Source organism: Lynx rufus, unplaced genomic scaffold, assembly GCF_022079265.1.
Source record: "Lynx rufus isolate CCGP_SWC_20201006 ecotype Redwood Valley unplaced genomic scaffold, mLynRuf1.p SCAF_21, whole genome shotgun sequence".
Taxonomy (NCBI): domain Eukaryota; kingdom Metazoa; phylum Chordata; class Mammalia; order Carnivora; family Felidae; genus Lynx; species Lynx rufus.
The window spans coordinates 2,914,127-2,939,811 of record NW_025814836.1 but is presented as its reverse complement, the minus strand read 5'-3'; the positions used below and the strand labels follow the sequence as shown (position 1 = coordinate 2,939,811).

At 37.3% G+C, this 25,685-nt stretch overlaps 1 protein-coding gene across 3 annotated transcripts in view; it reads right to left on the bottom strand.

Annotated features, from left to right (window-relative positions):
* Positions 1 to 13,067: 13,067 nt before the first annotated feature.
* The window catches only part of GABRB3 (gamma-aminobutyric acid type A receptor subunit beta3), a 481,670-nt gene continuing 469,052 nt past the window's right edge, over positions 13,068 to 25,685 (bottom strand). For all 3 annotated transcript variants that reach the window (XM_047086678.1, XM_047086680.1, XM_047086679.1), the window contains 2 exons: positions 22,241 to 22,485; positions 13,068 to 13,409 (listed from right to left, as the gene is read on the bottom strand). In XM_047086678.1, the coding sequence (XP_046942634.1) occupies positions 13,068 to 13,409; positions 22,241 to 22,485 (587 nt within the window). The remainder of the gene's footprint in view (positions 13,410 to 22,240; positions 22,486 to 25,685) is intronic.

Genomic DNA, 25,685 nt, shown 5'->3' with positions numbered 1-25,685 from the left:
CCTATCCACAGAAACGTAGCAGTCCAGAAAGGAGTGGCAGGATATATTCAACATGCTGAATGGGAAAAATATGCAGCCAAGAATTATTTATCCAGCAAGGCTGTCATTCAAAATAGAAGGAGAGATAAAGAATTTCCCAAACAAAAACTAAATGAGTTCATGACCACTAAAGCAGCCTTGCAGGAAATTTTAAGGGGGACTCTTTCAGTGGAGAAAAGATGAAACAAAACAAAAAAAGACCAAAAGCAATGAAGACGAGAAAGGACCAAACACCATCATAAGAAACACCAACTCTACTGACACTACAACTGCACTAAATTCGTATCTTTCAGTACTCACTCTAAATGTCAATGGACTAAATGTTCCAATCAAAAGACAGGGCATCAGAAAGGATAACAAAACAAGACACATCTATATGCTTCTTACAAGAGACCCATTTTAACCTAAAAACATCTGCAGATTGAAAGCAAGGGGATGGAGAACCATCTATCATGCTAATGGTGGTCAAAAGAAAACTGGAGTACCCATACTTATTTCAGACAAACTAGATTTTAAAATACAGTAAAAAGAGATGAAGGAAGACATTGTATCATAAATAAGGGGTCTATCCACCAAGAGGATCTAACAATTGTAAATATTATTCTAACAACTTTGAGACACCCAAATATATAAATCACTTAATCACAAAAATTAAAAAAATCCATTGATAATAATACCATAATTGTAATGGATTTCAACCCCACACTTACAGCAATATACAGATCATACAAGCAGAAAATCAACAAGGAAACAATGGCATTGAATGACACACTGGACCGGATGGATTTAACAGATATATTCAGAACATTTCATCCTAAAGCAGCAGAATACACATTCTTCTCGAGTGCACATGGAACATTCTCCAGAATAGATCACATACTGGGACACAAATCAGCCCTCAACAAGTACAAAAAGATCGAGATCATACCTTGAATATTTTCAGGCCACTACACGATGAAACTTGAAGTCAACCACAAGAAAAAAATTGGAAAGACCATGATTACTTGGAAATTAAAGAATATCCTCCTAAATAATGAATTGGTTAACCAAGAAGTTAAAGAGGAAATTAAAAAGTACATGGAAGCCAATGAAAATGAAAACGAAAACATGATGGCCTAAAACTTCTGGGATGCAGCAAAGATGGTCATAAGATGAAAGTATGTAGCAATCCAAGTTTTCCTAAAGAAGGAAGAAAAGTCTCACATACACAACTTTACTTTACACCTAAAAGAGCTTGAAAAAGAACAGCAAATAAATTCCAAAACCAGCAAAGAAGGGAAATAATAAAGACTAGAGCAGAAATCAATGATATTGAAATAAAACAAACAAACAAACAGTAGAACAGATCGATGAAATCAGGACCTGGTTCTCTGTTCTCTGAAAAAATTAACATAATTGTTAAACCCCTAGTTAGACTGATCAAAAAGAAAAAGGAAGGGACCCAAATAAATAAAATCACAAATGAAACAGGGGAGATCAAAACCAACACTGCAGAAATACAAACAATAATAACAGAATATTATGAACAATTATATGTCAACATATTGGGCAATCTGGAAGAAATGGACAAATTTCTAGAGACATATAAACTACCAAAACTGGAACAGGAAGAAGCAGAAAACTTGAACAGATCCATAACCGGTAAAGAAATTGAATCAGTTATCAAAAATCTCCCAAACACAAGAGTGCATGGCTGAATGACTTTCCTGGGGAATTCTACCAAATATTTAAAGAAGAATTAATACCTATTCTTTTGAAGCTGTTCCAAAAAACAAAAATGGAAGGAAACTCATTCTATGAGGGCAGCTTTACCTTGATTACAAAATCAGACAAACACACCACTTAAAAGGAGAACTACAGACCAATTTCCCTGATGATCATGGACGCAAAGATTCTCAATAAGATCCTAGCAAATGATACATTAAAAGATCAAGTGGGGTTTACTCCTGGAATGCAGAGAGGGTTCAATATCTGCAAATCAATCAATGTGAATACATCACCTTAATAAAAGAAAAGATAAGAACCACATGATTCTCTCAATAGATGCAGAGAAAGCATTTGACAAAATACAGCATCCTTTCTTGATAAAAACCCTCAAGAAAGTGTGGATAGAAAGATCATACCTCAAGATCATAAAAGTCATATATGAAAGACACAATGCTAATATCATCCTCAATGGGGAAAAATTGAGAGCTTTCCCCCTAAGCTAAGGAACACGACAGGGATGTATACTCTCACCACTGGCATTCAACACTGTGTTGGAAGTCCAAGCCTTAGCTATTAGACAACACAAAGAAATAAAGACATACAAATCATCAAGGAGGAAGTCAAACTTTCACTTTTCACAGATGACATGATTCTCTACGTGGAAAACCCAAAAGACTCCACCAAAAAACTGCTAGAACTGATTCATGGATTCAGCAAGTCGCACGATATAAAAATCAATGTACATAAATCAGTTGCATTTCTATACACAAATAATAAAGCAACAGAAAGAGAAATCAAGGAATTGATCCCATTTATAATTGCACCAAAACCCATAAAATACCTAGGAATAAACCTAACAAAAGAGGTGAAAAATCTGTACACTGAAAGCTATAAAAAGCTTGTGAAAGAAATTGAAGAAGACACACAAGAAAATGGAAAAACATTCCATGCTCATGGATTGGAAGAAAAAATATTGTTAAAATGTCAATACTACCCAAAGCGATCTACATATTCAATGCAATCCCTATCAAAATAACACCAGCTTTCTTCTCAGAGCTAAAACAAACAATCCTAAAATTTGTATGGAACCATAAAAGACCCTGAAGAGCCAAAACAATCCTGAAAAAGAAAACCAAACCTGGAAGCATCATCATTCCAGACTTCGAACTGTATTACAAAACTATAATCATCAAGACAGTATGGTACTGGCACAAAAACAGATACTCAGATCATTAGAACAGAATAGATATCCCAGAAATGGACTCACAAACGTATGGCCAAGTAATCTTTGACAAAGCTGGAAAGAATATCCAATGCAACAAAACAGTCTCTTCAGCAAATGGTGTGGGAAACCTGGACAGCAACATCCAAAAGAATGAACCTGGACCACTTTCTTACATCATACATAAAAATAAACTGAAAATGGATGAAAGACCTAAACCTAAGACAGAAGCCATCAAAATCCTAGAGGGAAAAAAAAGGCAACAAGCTCTTTGACCTTGGCTGTAGAAATTTCTTACTTGACATGTCTCCACAACCAAGGGAAACAAATGCAAAAGTGAACTATTGGGATCTTATCAAGATAAAAAGCTTCTGCATAGCAAAGGGGACAATCAACAAAACTAAAAGGCAACTAATGGAATTGGAAAAGGTATTTGCAAATGAGATATCAGATAAAGGATTTGTATCCAAAATCTATAAAGAACTTATCAAACTCAACACCCAAAAAACAAATAATCCAGTGAAAAAAATAGGCAAAAGATGTGAATAGACATTTTTCCAAAGAAGACATCCAGATGGCCAACAGTCAGATGAAAAAATGCTCAGCATCACTCATCATCAGAGAAATACAAATCAAAACCACAATGAGATATCATCTCACCCCTGCCAGAATGGCTAAAATTAACAATTCAGGCAACAACAGATGTTGGTGAGGATGCAGAGAAAGAGGAATCCTTTTGCACTGCTGGTGGGAATGCAATCTAGTGCAGCCATTCTGGAAAATAGTGTGGAGTTTCCTCAAAAAACTAAAAATAGAAATACTTTAAAATCCAGCAAATGCATTACTAAGAATTTATCCAAAGGATACAAAAATGTTGATTCAAAGCTGCACATTCACCCCAATGTTTATAGCAGCACTATCAACAATAGCCAAATTATGGAAAGAGCCCAGATTTCCATAAACTGATGAATGGATAAAGAAAATGTGGTGTATATATATATATATATATACACACACACAATGGAATATTACTCGGCAATCAAAATCTTGCTATCTGCAACAATGTGGATGGAACTAGAGTGTATTATGGTAAGTGAAATAAGTCAGTCAGAGAAAGATCTATATCATATGGTTTCATTCATATATGGAATTTAAGACACAAAACAGATGAACATAAGGGAGGGGAAGCAAAAGTAATATAAAAACAGAGAGGGAGACAGAGAGTACTAAATACAGAGAACAAAGAGGGTTGCTGGTGGGGTTTTGGGTTGGGGGATGGGCTAACTGGGTTAGGGGCATTAAGGAGGACACTTGTTGGGATGAGCACTGGGTGTTATATGTAAGTGGTGAATCATTAAATTCTATTTCTGAAATTATTATTACACTATGTCTTAACTAGCTTGAATTTAAATTAGAAAAAGAAATTAGAGGAAAAAAAGTGAATACTATTTCATTTGTATAAATTTTTTAAAAATTCAAACAAATCTCTAGTGCATGAGTTGTTGAAAACACATTACTTGTTGCTTGACACAGGAATGAGTGTGTCCAGTGGAGTGGAGATATTACAAAGTGGCACAAATAAATTTTTGATTATGAAATGTTGATTGTGATGATGGCTTCACATATGTAAAAACTAATCAAATTATATATTTTAAATATGTGCAGTTTTTTTATATCATTTATTCTTTAAAAAAAGCTACTTAGAAAATGAAATAGAATTGTTAAAGTCAATCTCTCAGAACATATAGCTAAAACAAAAGACTACAATTGGAAAAATTGTATGTTAAGGACAGAACTATTAAGTACAAAATTTGAGAGCATATGAAAAAAGGCAGAGGATGTTTTCTTAACAAGTAATGTAAGAAAGGTGTTTAGAACTAAGATATATAGATCTTTAGATCCAGAGTTTCACTCAGGATCCAAAATATACTAAGCCAAAAAGATTCACATTAAATACATCTTTATGAAATGTTAGAAAGATGTCAAAATCTTCCTTAATCCTTGGTGGGTTGAGGAGTTATAGGTGAATCTCTATAAGTAAGTAAGTATCAGCTGACATCAAACTTGTTGTTAGTATCACCGGATGCTAAAATATAATTATACAATGATTTCAAAGTTTGTGGGAGATTGCTTTGAATCTACATCAATATCAAGCTAACTACCAAGTAAACAATGACAACAACAACAACAACAGCAACAACAAAAAAACTAAGGAAAGAATTCAGATATGCAAAGCCTAGAAACCATCTATCCCATACTCATTTTTTTGGACATTTACTGAGGATGATCTTTGTTAAAATGAGGACTTCCAGAGTCTGATGGAAAAAAAATCATAGGATGAGAGTTTTGCAGCAGGTCCAAAATGCAAGTAGTCATAATTTGTATGGGTAGTCAGTTAACACCAAGAAAAATATTTTCGTGAAGAAAAATAGAAAGGATAACAAACAATAAATTTAATGACTAAGGTGGTAAATAATATTAGCTACATGGTTAAGAAAGCATACTATTATTTCCTTATTAAGAAAAAAGAATGTAGGGGCGCCTGGGTGGCGCAGTCGGTTAAGCGCCCGACTTCAGCCAGGTCACGATCTCGCGGTCCGTGAGTTCGAGCCCCGCGTCAGGCTCTGGGCTGACGGCTCAGAGCCTGGAGCCTGTTTCCGATTCTGTGTCTCCCTCTCTCTCTGCCCCTCCCCCGTTCATGCTCTGTCTCTCTCTGTCCCAAAAATAAATAAAACGTTGAAAAAAAAAATTAAAAAAAAAAAAAGAAAAAAAAAAAAGAATGCAAATTAGAAACTCCAGAATGGGTGTTTGTGGGTGATTGGGGGGGATTAAACCAGGAAAGTCTTGATGAAATACACATGGTGTGTGGTTTGGATCAAATTAAGTAGTGCAGGAAAAAGTAATTCATTTTATCTGGATCTTACAGTGATTCTTCCTCATATAGCCCAAGGTTGAGATATTTCACAGAGAATTTGGAGCAAACTGCTTAGCTCTGCTTTGAATAATATTTATATACTTGATAAAATTTTTCATTATTTTTTCAAATTTTACAATTAATTTATAAGTAAAATCCTAAAGGTTGAAGTATAGCTACAGTGCTAATTGTGAAAGTTTTCAGTCTCCCCAGTAGCAGGTGCTGGAATATCACTTTTCTTACACATCAGTTGAACTCACTTTGCAGTAGGAAAAACTATTAACTACAGTATTTGGTTTTTTCCTTCTAAGATTTATCTTTATACCCTCAAATGAAATACTACACATTGAACTGTACCCATGTAATATAGATCAATAATGTGGGCTCTTTCATTAGTTTTCATTTAGAATCAATCTATAAACATAATATTAAATAGTAAGATATAATTTTATGACTGTAGGTAGAATGCAAATGTGTTACACCTTGGTAATGTAAACGTACAGTTACAGTTAACAGAGGATGGGAGGTGAAACAGAGGAAAGAGAAACACATAAAATTATAGGGTTATTGACATATTTATCTAAAAAATGGAGAGTCGAGAGACAACTGCCTAAAAACCTGGAGAAGTGGAGACTTCAGTTGTAAGGGTATTTTCTTACAATTATCCAGCTACCAAAGCTACTAACTAGTTTCCTATTTGGTTTCAAGATGCACACACATGCATTCACATCCACTCCACACCATTTCTGTGAACTGCACTTCGCTTACTATTATCCTCTACATTGCTTGCCTATGGATTTCAAATGGAACCTATTGATAGAAAATAAAACTATAGATGCCTCTAATGCCAGGAGTGCCCCAATCAATAACCATTGCTGGTTTAGTCTTATAAGGGGCTCAATGCCCTGCCTTCCAAAGAGTCAATCTCTCCTGAATAATTTTTCCCACTAAAAGGAGAATAGCAATCCCTGTCCTTTAGAGGCTGATAAAAAGGAGGTAGGCAAGAATTATAAAATGATGCCAAATGTGTGCAGGGGCTGTGAAAGCCCTGGGACATAGAAGTGAGTAGATTCTGGGTAGAAGCTCTCTGGGCATAATTGCACTCCACATTCGGTGAGGCTTTTTTGGTTATTTGGAAGTAGGATGCTTTTGAAAGAAGATTTAAGACACCCAAAAAACAAATAATCCAATGAAGAAATGGGCAGAAAACTTGAATAGACACTTCTCTAAAGAAGACATCCAGATGGCCAACAGGCACATGAAAAGATGTTCAATGTCGCTCCTCATCAGGGAAATACAAATCAAAACCACACTCAGATATCACCTCACACCAGTCAGAGTGACTAAAATGAACAAAACAGGAGACTATAGATGCGGGAGAGGATGTGGAGAAATGGGAACCCTCTTGCACTGTTGGTGGAATGCAAACTGGTGCAGCCACTCTGGAAAACAGTGTGGAGGTTCCTCAAAAAATTAAAAAATAGACCTACCCTATGACCCAGGATATAGGAAGACTGAGGCATAGGGGCACTTCACCCCAATGTTTATAGCAGCACTCTCAACAACAGCCAAATTATGGAAAGAGGCTAAATGTCCATCAACTGATGAATATATAAAGAAATTGTTGTTTATATACACAATGGAATACTACGTGGCAATGAGAAAGAATGAAATATGGCCTTTTCTAGCAACATGGATGGAACTGGAGAGTGTTATGCTAAGTGAAATAAGTCATACAGAGAAGGACAGATTCCGTATGTTTTCACTCCTATGTGGATCCTGAGAAACTTAACAGAAGACCATGGGGGAGGGGAAGAAAAAAAAATGGTTAGAGAGGGAGGGAGCCAAAACATAAGAGATTCCTAAAAACTGAGAACAAACTGAGGGTTTATGGGGGGTGGGAAGGAAGGGTGGGTGGGTGATGGGTATTGAGGGCACCTTTTGGGATGAGCACTGGGTGTTGTATGGAAATCAATTTGACAATAAATTTCATAATAAAAAAATAAACTCTGAAAAATTGAAAATACTTTTTTTTGCAGTTATTGGTAATTTAAACTTTCTCATCTGAATGAATAATGTTATAGCCTAATGGAGTAGATGAGAAATGTCCTCATAGTGATGTTCCAGTCTTAGATGAAGAATTAGTGTGAAATATGTCCAAGACAGGGTCCCAAAGTAAAGCAGGGATGTAAAAACATATGGTGAAAAAAATGAAAGAATGGAAACAGGCCTTGTAAAGAATTACTGAAGAATTTGTATTATTTTGCTGAGAATAGATACATTTGAGGATAAACCTCCATTAAATACTAGCTGGCTGAGGACATTTTGAAAGACTGACAACCACAGTGGGGAACTTTCTTTTTAAGGTGTTTGCATGTGAGCCAGCAGCCTTTCTAGGAACATACAGATAAATTTCTTGATACAAGTTCTATCTGGTTTGAGGTGTCTGAGGATGTGAACTCATTCATTCATCCATTCATTCATTCATGACATTGCTTGTTACTTTCTCACTGGAGAGGAGACAAGGGAAATTACGTTTCAGTGCTAAAAAAGTAAAGAGTAAGGACCAATACCACCTGTGCCCAGAGGTTATTGGTAAGTTTCTTCCCTTGCCTTTAATAGAAAAATATTTCTTTCTCTCTAACCACTTATTTGAAGACAGGCACAAGCTGGATCTCTGTATTTAGTTGTCTTTTGAAGTTTAGAATAAATCATCTTTAATACAAAAAAAGTCATGATTCAGTTGTTCTCAAATGCAGTCAGCTTTGAGCTTATTTCTTTCTACTTTCCACGTAATCTAAATGGACATGTACATCTAAAAATAGCTGGAATTAAAATAACCACACCATATCACCAAAAGATAGCCAAGGAAGAAAAAAAAAAGTCAGTCTTCTTATTTAAGTCAGTTAGTTCTTTTTTAATAAATTTGAATTCATTCATCAACAAGTTTCATATTGTATCTATCACTCAATTTTGCTGTTTTTTTCATGTCAAATAATACCAAAAAATTACATCAATGTGCTTAAGCAAAATTGGATTTTAGTTTATCTTTACAATGAAATGAAATCCACATGGGAATTGATCATGACAGCAATCGCCTATTCCTACTAGAATAATCCTGTACTTACCTTGAATACACTCACTGACTTGGAAAGTAGAAATATAAGACAAGAATGATAAAACATGTTTATGGGGCTCACCCTAGGGAGAGGCATGTTATTGCAGCCACTCTCTGGGAAGTCACTGTTTACCCAGGTGTTGGGAATTGAGTATTTTGGAAAACATGGCACCTTTCAATGCAGTAGAAGAGGTAATTGATCCAAGGCACACTAGCTAGTGTCCTGGGAAAATTTAGTCCACCTGGACAGCTCTTTGCCCCATGATTCAATGTTACTCTGACTGATGGCTCACATAAGATGAGAGCCGAAGTCATTTCCACGAGTAACAAAATATTTCACTAATTGATCAATTTTGCTTACATAAAAATGGTCAGAAATATGAACTAGTTTTCAGGTGGAGCATTAAGTAAGGATTATGAGATGGTTTATAATTTCAAGCCAGGAGATTCAAAATTGGACGTATTCTCTTTTTTCAAACACACCACTGTGGGACTAACACCAATGGGGTTATCTACTAGATGCTGAAAATGAACACCTACAGCTGCCAATGTGCCTGTCCCCTTAAAACCAGTCCCAAAAGTGTGTGGCATCACCTCTGGGATTCCTCCTGGGTGAAAATGTTAATTCCGAAGCTGCACAGGGGAAAAGTGCCTTTGACGTAACTGACCAAATATGTCAAAAGTTCTGGATGCTGGCATTAAAAACACATGATATTGCAGATGCACATGTAATCTTCAAACCTAACAGGAATATTATCATGACATACTTCCTAGTTCATTTACGATTCAGGGGAGAAATGCATGTCTCATGATATAGACAGTGAAACCCCTCTACATTCCTGGGGTAGGTGAACAAGAATAACGCTTGTTTTCAAGATTTACTCAAGTCTTATCAGTCTTTCACTGTAGGGATTTATGTAGTAGGGCTCTTGAGTTGTCTCAAGTAGATCTAAATATGGGTAATAACCAACTTTCAGAGAAAGATTCTTCAGTACATTTTGAGCCCCTGTGAAGCATTTTGGAAAGACAGGACTACATAGAAAATTAACTTTTTATTATGTTCAGTTGTTGAGAAAGAAATACCATTATATTCCAAATTCAACTTTTCTCTCCTTACTCAAGATGTCTGGATGTGGGTGACAGCCACCTCACATTAATGTCGGAGGTCCAGGTTCAGAATTCATCAATACAGCTTGCACACTGGCTCCAGTAACTACTGTGGAATAATGAGAGGTCATTGAAACAGAACAGAGAACCAAACTCAACTCTCTTCTGTCAGCACAGAGTTCTGCTTCTCAATATTTCTCACAACTTTTAAAAATGGAGAAGCTATAAAATAATTTTATTAGAAGAAAAGTAATTTTCTTCTGAAATGGAGTAAAGCAAACACATACCCAAGGATCTTAAAAAGTTTTTTTTTTACAGAATATATGTATGTATTTGTGTGTGTGTGTGTGTGTGTATGTGTGTATGTATGTGTGTAGTTACAAACACTATTTATAGTATAGCTATTATGTTAACTTCATCGCAGTGTCTACAAAGTTGTGGATCCCAGTCTTGGTGCCAAATGCATATAAAAAGCTCAAAAGCTATTATGACTATACCATGCAAATTTATAACCAGAAAACCTTGGTAAGTAGACTGCAGCTCTTCTGAGCCCCATAGGGTCTCTTCCTTTGATAATTGGGTACCTCAACTATGCATCAAAAATGTTTTGAATCATTTTTCTCACAGAAAGAATTAATGTCACAGTTCTGAATAGTATAAATTGTACAAGTAAATCGAGCATTGATTGCTTTTGTCCATATTCATTTGCATTTTGGGGTCCCTCTTCTGCATGTGGAGCTTACTCCTTGAATCACTGGATACAGAAAAAGATACCTGAAGTATTGAAAGGGATAAGGTCTTCACAAATGTCTTTTTTCTTTAACATGTTAACAATGATAAGGCCACTTACAAGGTTTTTCCCAATCTATTTAACTTTTAGGATCCCTCATTGTTACCCATGAAAAAAAAATTGTCAGAGAAAAGCCCAAGACCAGAAATCACTGGCTAATCTCCAGATACAAAATAAAACCAGAGAGCAGTAGGTGGAAGATGTTGTAGAAAGGTCGGAATGAAGGAGGGGTTAAGGTAAAAAACTAGTCATTGCTTCTAGCATGAGATTTTGTGGGTTGTGTTTTACCTGACAGTGGGTCTTGAACTGTGACAGACTTCCACAAATTAAAGATTGTTATCTTTATACCAAAGAAAAATCAAGTAATGGTAAGCTTATGGTGATAGCTCACACCACATGCATCCTCAGGGAAGGTGGTGCCTCTATCTACGTGGAGCAAACTGGTGCCAGCTAGTAGCATATTGGACAAGATTTTGGTCATTGGCTTAGGATAGAACAGAGAAGGTGAGGCATATGTGGCATGTTGGGATAAAGTATTAATTTAGCAGTTCTTTCCTGAATATTTTGCTTTTTTTCTCCAAATGCTTAACCTCACTGTGACATCTGTTTGCACAACTGTAGTCATTTCCATTTATGGAGGCCTGTGATAGAAATATTGTTTACAAAAAATATATCATCTCTTTTTTTTTCTTTAGAAAGATCTCATCTAAATAGTAAGTTAAGGTTGCGTCTATGAAACCGGTGCACCTTGTCTTGTTTCTACGAGCTTTAAAAAGTCCAAATACTGATGAGGCTGTGGATTAGAAGGAACCAAAAATGACTGTTTGTTGTTGGGTTTCTCTCCTTTGCCTCAAGAGAACGGTCATGGATTACTGGGTGACGCGTGGTGTGTACTGGTCATGTTCCTGCAGCATCCTAGTTAGACTAGGAGTAGTTGGATGTGCTTATGAAATATGTCAGATACAGAAATGAAGGCATGAAGATGTTTCTTGGTTTCTGAAATTGAACAGTAAATGTGTTTTAAGCTTCAATCTTAATTCTAGGTAACAGAAAGTAGTTACATCATGTAAAGGAAAATTATGACATCGCATGCTGCCATGATAGCAAGCATTAAGAAACAAAATATCGGTAAATATACATATATATGCATATTATGCAAATATACTTCATATTAACATACAATGTTATAAGAGTGATTGATAACGTAAAGACAAGGGGGAAAATCATCCTAGATGGTTTTACCTTAGAGTAACAAATAACCTGAGACGTCTATGCTTTCTGTTAGATCAGGCCTAGAAATCCATACAAGATGTGGAGCACATTTTCAGTGATTGAAATGTCAACTAAACATTGCCAAAACATGCCATTGTATTCCCATATGACAGGTAAGCTGAAGCCACTCCAAGTGAACAACAACAAAAAAATACACTGTACATTAAGAGTACTTACAATGAGATGCCATCCATTCCTGATGGGTTTTCTAAAGATGGATGTTTCAGACATCAACGTGGGATCTATCTATATTTAAGACAACAGGTGAGCACACACCAGTGGCTCACCTCATCCACTAAACCGTTACAGAAAAAGTGTGCCTGATGAAAGCAAACCCCATCACCAAAAAAGCTGAAAAGCCTTCGCTTAGTAAACAGAAACAATATGAAGTATGTGACTCATTTTAAACTAGCAATACCACTGAATGAATTTTTGAAGATTAACTAAGATTTTCTTTCTGATTTTCAAACTAAAACATCTAACTTATGATAATAAAACACATATTTTTGGATGATGTGTTTCACACCCTCATTCTCAAGGCATAATATTTAGACGATGCTTGTCCCTTTCAATTAAAAAAGAAAAAACTATGACTTTCTTTAATATGCATCCTGTGTTAAATTGTCCATAGCTGCAAAATGTATATATGTATGTGTATTTGTTTTACATACACATGGGTACTTATACCTGTGTGTATAAACATATACACATACATCCTCATATACACGTGTATTTTATATATATGCTGAGAAAGTTCACATATATATACAATTGCGTATGTATATATGTGTGTTTGCTTGTGTGTGTCTGTGTGTGTGTACAGGTATAAAAACTTGACAGGCAGAGTAATATTTCACTCAGTGTTAAATGAAGTCTTTGAAAAATCAAGTACAGTCACTCAGTTAACATAGTACAGCCAGTAAACTAAGTTGAAAAGAGAAAAAGTGAATGGAAACACGATCCTGGACCATCTGTCTATGGCATTCACATCGGTTAGATCAGGAATTTTAATTTTGAGCTGTGAAGACCTCCTCCGTAGATGGGTCTTCTTGTGCGGGATGCTTCTGTCCCCCATGTGTCGCCCATGCCCTTCCCTAGGCATGCTCTGTTTCCTGTACTGGATTCCTGAGTTGTCAAAGGGTCTTGCTGAATTCCTGGTATCACCGACACTGCCTGTGACCTCATTCATTTCATTGTGAACCACCAGTGATGTTAATAGAATATTTCCATGAGCATCCACCTAATTGAAGAAAGTGCACATCGTTAGCTAGCATACCAGTGAATCTAATTTTCATATACAAACACAGTGCAGACTTATGCCATGCAATCACATCACATACATTATGAGAAATTGCATATTTGTCAAACCCAGCCCTGTTTTTGTGGAAAGTGCCGTTTTGGAGGCTTAACTACAGTTTAGAGATTTTATTTTCTCAAATTTAAAAATCCTCACTCTATGTGAGAAGGTTAAGTAAAGGGGGATTTTTTAAATTGAAATTTCACATTATGGATACAAGTCCTTAGTGAAGACAAAATTAGAGTAAAATTCCCTTTCAATATTTTATTTCAGGTATTTTAACTGTTTTTCACAGCTGGACACTGGATGTAAACTATACTCTCCCATTCTTTTTTAGAAATTACCTTGTCCCCTTTTATGATGGTACAAAACTATTCACAGTACTGTGGAGAAACAATCAAATAGTCCTGTGATGAATGGACACTCCTGATGACTTTGATGGGTGTAGATACAGACTGCTACCTAGTATGATCTCTTTGCCCAATCCTGATCCTGACAGGAGGTTTCTTTTTTAAGGGCTGTATTTAAGACAGATGAAAGTCCCTCCCACATTGGAGACAAACTTTAAAATAACATTTTATTCTGTACTAAATACAGCTTCAGACCTTTCTTGATGATGTCAATGGTCTGTTTGTTTCTATGAAATTTTCATGGAACATGCCTAAGGCTAGGGGTTGCCAGTGGAGTCCTTTCTTTCTGAGTGTGACAATAATCCTTCTCTGAGTAGTGCCAAACCCTCTCAGAACCACATGGCCCATTCCACAGTCCCCTGGGTGTCACTGATCTCCAGCATGCTTGAGGTTTCCCCAGCTATCTTCATTTCTTTGCCTGGAAGTCCATCTTCCTTGTCCTATCTTTGTCTGTGGAAAGCCTACCATTTCTTCTAGAGCTAGATTAGGCATCTATAGCTTCTTCTATGAGGCTTTCACAAAATTAGTCATTTTGTGGAGGAATAATTCATTGACATATTAATTTGCATGTTCCTCTCTTCTGAATACTCCTTAATCTCATTAAAGACATTATGCTAGATGTGAAGGAGGTGAGGTGGGGAGAGAAGACTCCCAATAAGAAGAGGCACTCAGTGTTAAATGAAGTCTGTGCTTGTGCAGACCTTTTAGCAGTACTGAGACCACAGGTGGGATGACCCCCAGACACCAAGGTAACCCAGACACAGGAAGGGCTGCAAACATCCAGGGGCCACTCAGGCTCTGGCACAAAGGTGCCAAAATAGACTCTGTGATACCTATCCCATGGTTTGGGAGTACCATTCAATTATGGCTAGGGAAGAAGAAGTGTGGTCATCAGGATATCACCCCTTACTCCCCAGACCTGTGAATATATTACTTTACATGTAAAAGGGGCATTGCAAATATTATTTAAGGTTATGAAATTTACAATAGGAAGATTAGCCTGGATTATTTGGGGGGGGTGGGGCAATCTAATCACATGAGCCCTTAGAGTAGAGGATTTTGGGGGCACCTGGGTGGCTCAGTCAGTTAAATATCAACTTCAGCTCAGGTCATGATCTCACAGTTCATGAATTCAAGCCCCATGTCGGGCTCTGTGCTGACAGCTCAGAGCCTGGAGGCTGCTTCTGATTCTGTGTCTCCCTCTCTTTCTGCCCTTCCCCTGCTCATGCTCTGTCTCTCTCTGTCTCTCAAAAATAAATAAACACTAAAAAAAATAAAAAGTAAAGGATTTTCTCCATCTGGAAACAGAAGGGAAAGAAGATGTAGCAGAAGGTGAGAGCAGAGGGATTTGCAGTGGGAGAAGAATGGGATTTGCTATTGATAGAGGGCACTGCAGTGAAAGCATAGGAAGAAATGGGGCAGCCTCTAGGAGCAAAGACTGGCCCCAGCTGACAGCCTCATTCCTACAACCACAAGAAACTATGATCAACAATGTGCATGAGTCTGGGGAGAGATCTATCCCCAGAATCTCGAGAAGAGAATATAGCCCCACAGACATCTTGATTTCAGCCTCCTGAGACTCTCAGCAGGGAACCCAGCTAAGCCCCACTGAATCTGTACTTCTAACCAACAGAACTGGGTGCTGTTTTAAGTGGCTATTTTTGTGGTAATTTGTTGGGGTAGCAATCAAAACTACTACGGGAAGGAAGAGGGAAGATTTCAGAAGAGAAATGCATTTGAGTTGGGCCTCCAAGAATGAGTAGATATTTTCCAGGCAAAAATCAGAAAAAAAAAATCACAAGCAAAGGCTTGAAGCATGACTGAAATGTTTTGAGAAAGGCAAACTAGCTAAGTGGGACTGGAGTCTTGGTGAGAATTGGTCCTGGCACATGCTAAGATCATGGTTGACAGGACAATGGTCATTCTCATTGCTGTCATTACCATCTTCCTAATATAATAAGGAAATATACCTGTTGATGAACAGGAATACACACTAGAGTCAAGCCATTAAGGGTTTCTGCAAGTCACATTAAGGAATTTCAACTTTACCTTCCAGGTAATAAAAAGTAACAGTGATTTCTAGGTGGAAAGATGACATATTTCTGAACTACAACCCAAGCTTCAAGGTAAAAAGTAAAATACACATTTGAGAGGAGAGGGTAAGGAGATGGATCACTGTTGGAGTGCACCACACTCCTTTCTGTTTCCTTTAGAGCAGTCTCAAGGAGAAATGCCAAGAAGCTGTGAGTAATACTCTCCTCATGCCACTGAAACAAACCCCAGCACTCCCAACATATGCTGTGTCCACACAGCAGTGGTGCTCTGCCATCGTAACTCATTTCTTTAACTCTTCAGTTAAGAAAGTGAAAAAGGAGTGGAGAGAGAGTTGCCTGCCATCCTGTTCCCACCTGGCCTCTTGGCCCCTCTTGAGCTCCGTGCAGAAATGCTCATATTGCCCATGCAGGGTATAGGGGGCAGCAGCAATGAGCACAAATTAGCCCAGGCTGCACTGTTTTCCTCAGTGATGCCTCTGAACTGAAGAGGGAGCAGTATCACAGTAGGGAGGGACCGTGAAGATCCATGGTCTCCTTAGAATGGAAGACAGCTAGCCTGGGAGTGCTTGGAGATGCAAATGGACCACAGAAATACCAGAGCTACTGGGGAGAAGACCCTTCTAGACCCATTCTTGGGGGGAGGGACAGCACTGACAGAACATTAGAGTTCTGTGTTTTGTTTTGTTTTTAATCTCGTAGAGGGAAAAATTTGAATAAGGTTTGTATCTTGAAAGTACCAGGAATGTTAGACCTTTGTAGGAGTTTGGGATATGTGTTCTGTATCTGTTCTTGTTATCTTGCCCTGGAATGGTTAGCAGTAAAATCCTTACAAAAACAAAAACAAAAATCTGTTTGGCTATCTTCAGGATCAGTGAAGCCTCCAGTGGTTTGGGAGACAGTCTCTTATTGTAGGAAGAGAATGTGGTAGGCAAAGCCTAAGAGGCACATTAAGATGTGGCTGAAATAGGAGGGACAACAAAGGAAAGCCCAGTGGGTAGCAGCATGTCTTCTCTGCAAGTAGTCACACTCTAAGAAAGGGGTGATTTGAACCTGCTTAGAAAGCTATGGATAGCTAGATCCAAAGTCAGCAGAGAGGAAAGTGCATAGAGTTAGCTGAGCTGGGCTTTATACGAAGGTTTCAAAGAAGGGTTCTAGAAGAGGGAACCCTTTTAGTAATCTTTATCTCTCTCTAGCACCTTCCATAGTGCTTTTTGCCACACAGGAGAGAACAGGATGATGAATGAACTGCCTGGCTCACTCAGGGTGTATTTTTCTAGAACGGGAGTCAGTCAGGGTGATTCTGGTTTTTTTTTTTTTTCAGTGTATTTTAATACTGAACTGAATAGGTGTGATATCCTACCAAATACCTGACTTTGAATTATGACAGAAAATATATTAAGTTATCACTTAAACAGATTTAACAAACTGAGATTATTTATCAGATTATCTCAATTAGAGTTTGTTTAACTACTCAACATTTTAAACACATCTTCTTACATGGTAAGCTGATGTATTTAAAACAAAATTTATCTAAAGGTGAGTCACAGAATAACCAAAGGTGGAAGATGCTTCCCCTTTTTTAAAATATTCATGTGGAATTTATACTTTTCGATACTAATATATGATTTACTATATGTTAATTAGAATTTCAGAGGGCTGAAATTATTTTCCTAAAGGTAGGAAAACAGAAAACATTATTTAACTCTAAAAGATGTTCTCTCCATTTTACATAATATTTTAAATACAACAAAACTATGAGATAAAAAGCCCAGTGGTCTACTTAGGAAGGTGGATGCCTCACTGGAGACATGCACATGAAGAGTCCAGACTCTTGGGATCATTTATGCAAAGATCTATTCTATATTTGCTCTATACCATGTCCTGTGCTAGTTGAGACACCCTAATAGGTGGACAAAAAATATTCTTACCCTTAAGGCGTCTACCAGGTGAGAGTCTCAAATAATCAACAAGCACATTTTTAAAGAATACTACATAATGAACTTTAAACACATTTTTAAATAAATGCCAACAATACAGTCTCTTTTTAGTTACAAAAAATGCCATATGAAAAGCTCCTTTTATCAAAATTTAGGAGATTATAAATAATGACTTTGTAGAATGAAATACCAAATAAAGACGAATATTTTCTTAAAGGAAGGGAGGGGAGTATTTTGTGACAGGATAATTCTAATGAGTGTTGATGGTTCTAATGACTCAGCTTCACCTGGCTTTAAAAAGATACATTTATGAAACATCTCTTCTCCTCACATTAGAAAAGTGAAAAAACACACCACAGCAGCAGAACCAAATTAATGACAAATATCACCCATTTATGAACACATATTCCATTGAGCATTTACTATGTCTGAGCCATGGTGTGAATATTTTGGTAGATGCAAAGAAGCAAATGCTGTTTAGTAGAGAAGACATGGTGGCCACATGAAATGTGACATGCCATTTCACAAGTACAGAGCATGTGCCATGGAAGTTGGGAGAACAGGGACAAACCAACTTCTAGAAGAGGGGAGTGACAGAGGCAGGATGGAAACAAGTAGTAGAAAAAAATCAGGGACAATGTCATGGAGAAGAGTCAGTTATGAAGGAGGGAAAGATGTGAAGAAGAAAGGGATTCTGGAAGAGGGAATCCAAGGCAAAGAGATAATAATGTGCAGAGTGATTTTGGAAGGCACCCAGCGAGAGTGGAGAAAATACAAGAAATAAGGTCAACTGAATGTTGAGTTGATTTTTCATGATTTCATGACAAATTTATATGAATTGATATCCTGTCTTTTCAAGTCCCTTGTGACCAGTCCTGTGCATTTGTGAAAGGACTTCATGAGGTAAGAGATCTAAGCCTGTGCCCTTGACTCTAGTGAAGGAAATCTACCTTGAAGGAAGCCAAATCCAATATCATCAATAATTTACAAAATTAGAGTGCTCTTGAGTGCTTTGAAGAATTATGGCTAACTTGCAGCTGTTTCAAGACACAGCTCATATGAGGTAGGTCTCAAGAATCAATACTATTTTTCATTATTTCTCTTTCAGAGTGGGTGAACACTTGTCACAGAAACAATAATGTTGAAAGTAACTTGAACATATACTGAATAATAAGAGCTTAGTGTAAATTAGTTTGGATGTTTTTGACTTAGAGTTTTATATTTGCATAATTTATATTTAAAGTAAACCAACGTGTAGAACATTTCCAACAAAATTACTGGAAGATTTTTTTTCTAAAAGAATTAAAGTGTTATTAAAATGTGTTACATCTTGGAAACCAAGCATTTAAAACAAATAGGTCCCAAAAAGATGTTAATCTTTTTCTATCATCTAAAATTTAAATCTCAAAACAGATGTAAGTTGTTGTGAGTGAAACACAAGACTAAAATGTCCTGTCTAGAATGACAGATGATGACTTGCGTTTTTTTAAAGCATTTCATGAATACTCCATATTTTGAAGAGTTTGTCTGGTATGTAAGATAATTAGAATCATTGATTTCAACATAGTTTTTCTTCCTGTTTATAACCTTGACAGGGACAAATATTCAAAGGTGAAAAACATCTCATGCAGAATATATCACAGAGGGATTTTCATTTTTTTCTAGAATCTGTCACCAAATTGGCATATTATTGATATTCATTCTTTAATTACCTTCATGCTTCTACATAAGTAAAATACTGTAATTTTAGAAAAATAAAAAAAGTATTTGTCATTTGAGGAAAGAAATCTTGCTCTGTAGTAAGAGGAATGATGTCGAGTCTACAGCTTTGATAACTTGGCAGGAATTCAGGCTTTCTGCCACTTCATGAAATTCAAATACCAATTGGTCAACTTGCAAAACATCCAAGGCTAGTAACCATAATACATACATCACAACCAAAGACTAACTCTTGAGTATAGAAACAATTCAGGAAAGAAAGGAGGTTAAGCACAAATAAATTAAGGTCACAATTTACATTGCACCACTGATCTGAGGAGAAACTAAGTGAATACATGAACATTTTGAGCATTCATGAATCAACCACTAAGTTAAAATAGTGTACAACCACTGAATATAAGGAAAATCTACTCATGGTTTATATTAAGGACAAAAACACCATCATCCCAAGGATAGTCACTGGTGGCACAGATCCCTCCTTGGTGGCCTACAGAATTCCTAAGTGTACTTCCCTGATATCCCTTACAAGACAGAACGACAATGCCAGTGCAAGTTCCTGTGGTCAGCCCAGTGTCCTCTTTCAGTCCAAGGAAAGGTACAGCCTTTGGACCCTTAGGGCTCCCATTTATAACACAAAGGGGGTTCCCTGGGCTGTTGATGGCCACATTAGCAAGCAATCCTGAGAGATACTACTGAAAGTGAATAAATGAACAACTATAATTACAAATAACTCTTGAAAGTGTTGGCCAGTACATAGAGCTATTTCTGCTTTGCATGAAGTTTATGATTCTTCTCTCACTTTCCCTTAAGTTATCCACATCACATGATATAAGCTTTTTGGGATATTCACTTCCATCTAAATATTATCACTAAATTCTTAGGTGTTGTCAGCAAGAATTTTTAATGCTTGCCTTTAAGGACATGAAATATGCATTTAAAACTAGTACCCGTGCATTTGTCTGCCAACTTCAAACCTTAACAGCTGATCTACAATCACAGATTTTTAAAAATATGAACATGTAAAGATTTTAAAAAAGCTGCTGGGAAAACAAATTTTTAGAAAAACAATAAAAATGGTCTTATGAATAAAACAAAATTTTCCTCTGCATCTGATTTATATCATCATATCCAACATATAATATTTTTTACATTCTGCTATTTCTCTCTGTGGATGTTAGAGGTATTTTTGTTTTAAATTTTAAGCTTCACACTCAAAAAGGTATTTCTGTAGCACAACAATTTGACGTGTTGGTTTGTTCTAAACCATCTCATTTAGAAGAAAGAAACAAATTTATAATCTGTTTAAATTATGAGGGAATTTGGAAAACAGCATTGCATGTGTATGTGTGTCTGTATATCTGTGTGATGGAAACAATAATGATGTGATGAATCCCAGTTTCCTTGGAAACAGCATGACCAAAGCATATTGTGTATTCATAGTAAGATGCAGACTTATTTAGAAACATAACAGTGTGATACTAAGTATATTTTCCAGTAAGAAGTTCAGGATAATTTTGCTTATGGAAGCCTGAGTTTTTTCACAGATCCTGGGTTTCTCTGACCAACCCTATTTACGTTTTGCTGAAATGACGGGAGCCATTTACATTCATTTAACTGCCTCTATTCATTCATAAATGTTTGTGAACCTATTCTGGGCCACCAGTGAGCTATGGACACAGGAAATACTCCAAAGAGCTGCTGTATTCCTCTGAGAAACAGACCCATTATGCACTAAGAACCTGTAAAAAGCAAGGAAACACCACAGACTTGAGAAATGACTAAGTTCAGCAAGAAGAATTAAATAATAAAGAAATGCAGAAGCAAGCCCAGCATGTAAGCAAGGAGAAATATATTTTTGAGAACTTGATGGGATGCAAGAGGTAGAAAGATAAAAACAAAAATTATATAGAAATGATAATGTACTTTCTTCAAAGTACTGTTTATAATCGCAATGACATACTGTTTTTATTAAAAAATAAACTGAAATGACATGTAATTACAAAGTTACTTTGTAACTGGAAGGATGTAAACACTGAGCTGAGCTGAAGGGGGTGGACATTATTTATGATCTTTCTTGGAGTGTACTGCCCAAGGCTTCCTAAAGCAATGTGCCCTCCTTGGCTACTGCTATCTGGGTTTGCCAGGCTCTGGCTTTTGTGAACACACTGACAGGGGAGGACCAGTGCAGATGGAGGAGAGCCCTTGGAAGAGCATGGCTCCTACCTTACACTAAGGACCTTGAACTAGGATCTAAGCCAGACAGAGATGACAGAGGGGCCTGCCCACACTGTAAAAGAACAGTGGCATGGTGGATAATCAAATTTGTAATTTTATCACTAAAGGAATAAGGCAGCATTTAGGAAAAATGCTATTGCCTGTCAGGTTCAGGCTACCACTCCACATGGTATTCACATGTTCTGTTCTTTTTGCAGAGAACTAGAAGCTTATGGCTTCTCTAGCTTCTTTAGTAATTTTGGTTTTATATAAAACTCAGTGACTTGCAGGAGGCAACACTTCAGGTCATAAACAACAAGCCACACAATTCCTATTTAAGGGTCATATAAGTAACTGTAGTTAGACAGATGAGCGGTAGGGAGCAAGGTGGGTCTGTGATAGGCATGATTGGTGAGTGGTCAAGCTGGTAGAGGGCCTACCTGGTTGCTTTCACTCTTGGAACGGTCATTCTTCGCCTTGGCTGTCTTTTCTGCAAGCTTCTTCTGCCTTTGAGGGCCTCTTCCAAAGAAAATGTAGTTGACAAAGGCATACTCCAGAAGGGCCAGAAACACAAAGACAAAGCAGCCCATGAGGTACATGTCAATGGCTTTGACGTAGGGGATTTTGGGCAATGTCTCCCGGAGGTGTGTGTTGATGGTTGTCATTGTCAGCACGGTAGTGATCCCTACAAAAGAAATAGAAGTGTGAGAGGCTGCAAATTTGCTGCTCCATTCCTGACTTTTCACTTTTGTATTTTCTCAAACAGCTTGAAATAGTTGGAGATATTAGCTTGAATATTATTGGACAATCAGCAAAAGAGCATGAAACATGTCATGTGGGCAGCAGGTCAGGTCAAGAAGCTGACACCTCTATTCCCTCACAGGGCACTACCACATGGTACTTGGCTCATAGATAGAGGGAATTCATAGTATACAGAGAGTTGTGTAGACAGCAAAGGATAATGTGCTTTTTATGAAAGATGGGGAAAAAATGAAAATGAAACCAGAAATTAACATAGAATTCTCAGTGTCTGAATGAGCTTTCAAGAAGAATGAATCTATGATGAATCAAGGACGAGGGTCATCTATGGCCATTAGTGAAGTCTCAGGGGCCTACCTGTCAGAAGAAAACAATTCTCACTATAATGCTTTTTAAAAAGGGGGGATGGGGCAATGATTTTCAAAACTGTTAATGAACATGATCCAGTCCTGAGCTCAAAAAGAAAGGAATATTTCAAGGAAGCTCCTGACGGCAGATTAGCTCACAGTATTTTCCTCCTTAACTAAGAGTCTATATAAGCTTCTCAGAACATTCTTGGTGAAATCAAGGTATAATGATTGTATTCAAAGTGTTGAATCTTGCCATACTCTGGAGCAAGACAGATCCTCATCACTCCTTTTTTATGTCATTATGTTGACTTCTCTACATAGTAGTGTGTGAATGATCTCAGTTTTTGCCCAACAGAGCCAAGTCCAGTCTCCAAAAACATATAAGGACCATATTTTGCAATTCTTCCATAGCAATGGACATGTTTTTCTCTACAAAGAGTTCATATGGATAATTTGAAGCCGTAGAGAAGAGGGGACATGTCAGTTAGTGACAAAACCAGAGTTTGTTGAACACAGTGAAGCCACACATCCAAGAAAGATATGGATTGCTTGTTTCTTAGTGGGACAGTAACTATTACAGTTGACTTGCTCTCTCTTACAATACTAAGAAGTCTCAAGGAAGAAAGATACCTCCAAAGAGTGCTCTTATCTACCTATTTAACTGGTGCCACTGAATGAGATACCCCCTGTGTCTTCTAGGACCCAATGGAAACACTTCTTCCTCATTGCTATGTCATGCCTTCCCTCAAAAAGGAGACTTTTGAAAGTAAAGCTTTAGCCATGGTCCTTCAGCCACAGTAACTTGAAAAAAAGATGTCACTGAGGCCAGGGGACAGTGCAGGCCAGAGAGGTAAGTGTTGCTAAGATACACGGCAGAGCCCAGACCACCTCTACATATGATTCTGCCCAAAGGCATCTGAGTCCGCAGATCCTCACCCAACTCTCCAGTGTAGGGTTTGTATTCGTTAAGAACCTTAGTTTGATGCCCTCTAGATTTCCATCCTATTTTTGGAGGTAGGCATCCTCATCCTGTGTATCCCACACAGAGAACCTCCTGACCACAGATCTCCTCTTGCTCAGGACCATCTGGAAAGCAGGGAATAAAGCCTGGTCTTCTGTCACTAGCATGTGCTTTCCTTCCACCCATCTCTAAACTGCTATTAAAAGTAGAGAAGGGAATTGAGGCACTGAAAACTATTTTTATATATAACTGCAAATCATGGTAGCTTATGTAATACATGGAAATTGAATATGTCAGAATATTTTAAGATTACCCTTTAAAGTACCATCATGTGTACCTAGGGACTTTTAAAATTTGAAAATGGCAATGGAATGATTACAGTTTACAAATAAATGTGAAAACACCATGCAAACTCTCTGAAATTAGGTGTTCTCATCATTATTCAAAAATTTTGTAATGTTGCTGCCATAATTTTTTCCTTTCAAATGTATTTGGAAAGCTTGAATGCTTTGGTTTAGTCATTGCTTTGGTTCTCCAGTTGACTATTTTGAATGGACATGTATGACCCCGGCCTTAGTGGACATCCCAGGAAATGGGCTGAAAGAACACAGGGATAAGAAGACCCAGCACATGTCACAGGCACTCAGCCAGGTAAAAGCAGCCCCTGAAAAATGGGAGAGGACCCTGGCTCAGGCCCATTATCTCAGGGTCAAGGAGTCCCTTAACAGTACAGTTTTGGGGTGAGTGCTCTGTTTGGGCTCTGATTAGCTCTTAGCTTAAAAGGCCAATGTGTTTACTAATTCTTTGTATCATTTTACTTCCTATCTAGATATTGTGGATGATGGTGGACTGTAGGGATTCACAGACCTGGATGGTACAGCCACATGGCCCCAAAAGCCTAGCTCTGCCACTTGCCAGCAGCATGACCTGAGCCTTGATGGATCCACACCATTGTTTAGAACTGTTGTGAAGTCTAAATACAATGCCTGAAAATCATTGGTGATATGTTAATAAACTGGCATTGTTAACACTGACAATAACAAGTAGTCATATTTATTATTACCATTACAGGGAAAGAAATTATTCAGTAGCTTCTGGTTTCCTGGCAAGTACTCACAGCCACAGCCTTGCTTTGAACTTCTGTCCTTTGTCCTTGAGGGGACCCATCCAACTGCAGTACAGGAGATAACTGAATGGTTCTTTCCCTATTCTTTTACATTTATCAAGCTGTTCAGTCTTTACACTAATTGTTAGCCTCAAATTATTTCTCATTTAGATTATGCTAAGAAAATACTGTATTTGAAAAGATGCATTTATAAAAGGACTATGAAATAAAAATATAATTTGCATCATTTAATCAAAAGATATTTTCTTTCTCTTTTTTGTGATAAAAATAATGTGGCCTAAATTATTTTAGTATAAATTTTTACTTTTAAAAGGACAAGTACTATTATTCAGTGATAAGTGGACCTCAGGATTTTGAGGAAGACCATTTACAACTCCCAAATTTGCAGTCTGAATGCTTGTAACACTAACAGTTCAACAGATCAGACAGTCAGCCCCTGGTCAGAAGAAGCATAAAATCCTGAAGCATACAGAGCAGCAGTGCAACACAGCTTTCTGAAGGACCAACATTTCCCTTCTCAGTAGAGAGACAACCCTAGACAACTGTAGGTCCAAGAGTCCTGAGCCAGAGCCATGGATATCTTTGCTCAAAACCCCTTTGCACAGACCTGTACCTCTAAGACCTCACTTAGAAATGAGGCACATTCATCATGGTGCAACCATTTAGGATGCTGGTAACAGCACTCAAGG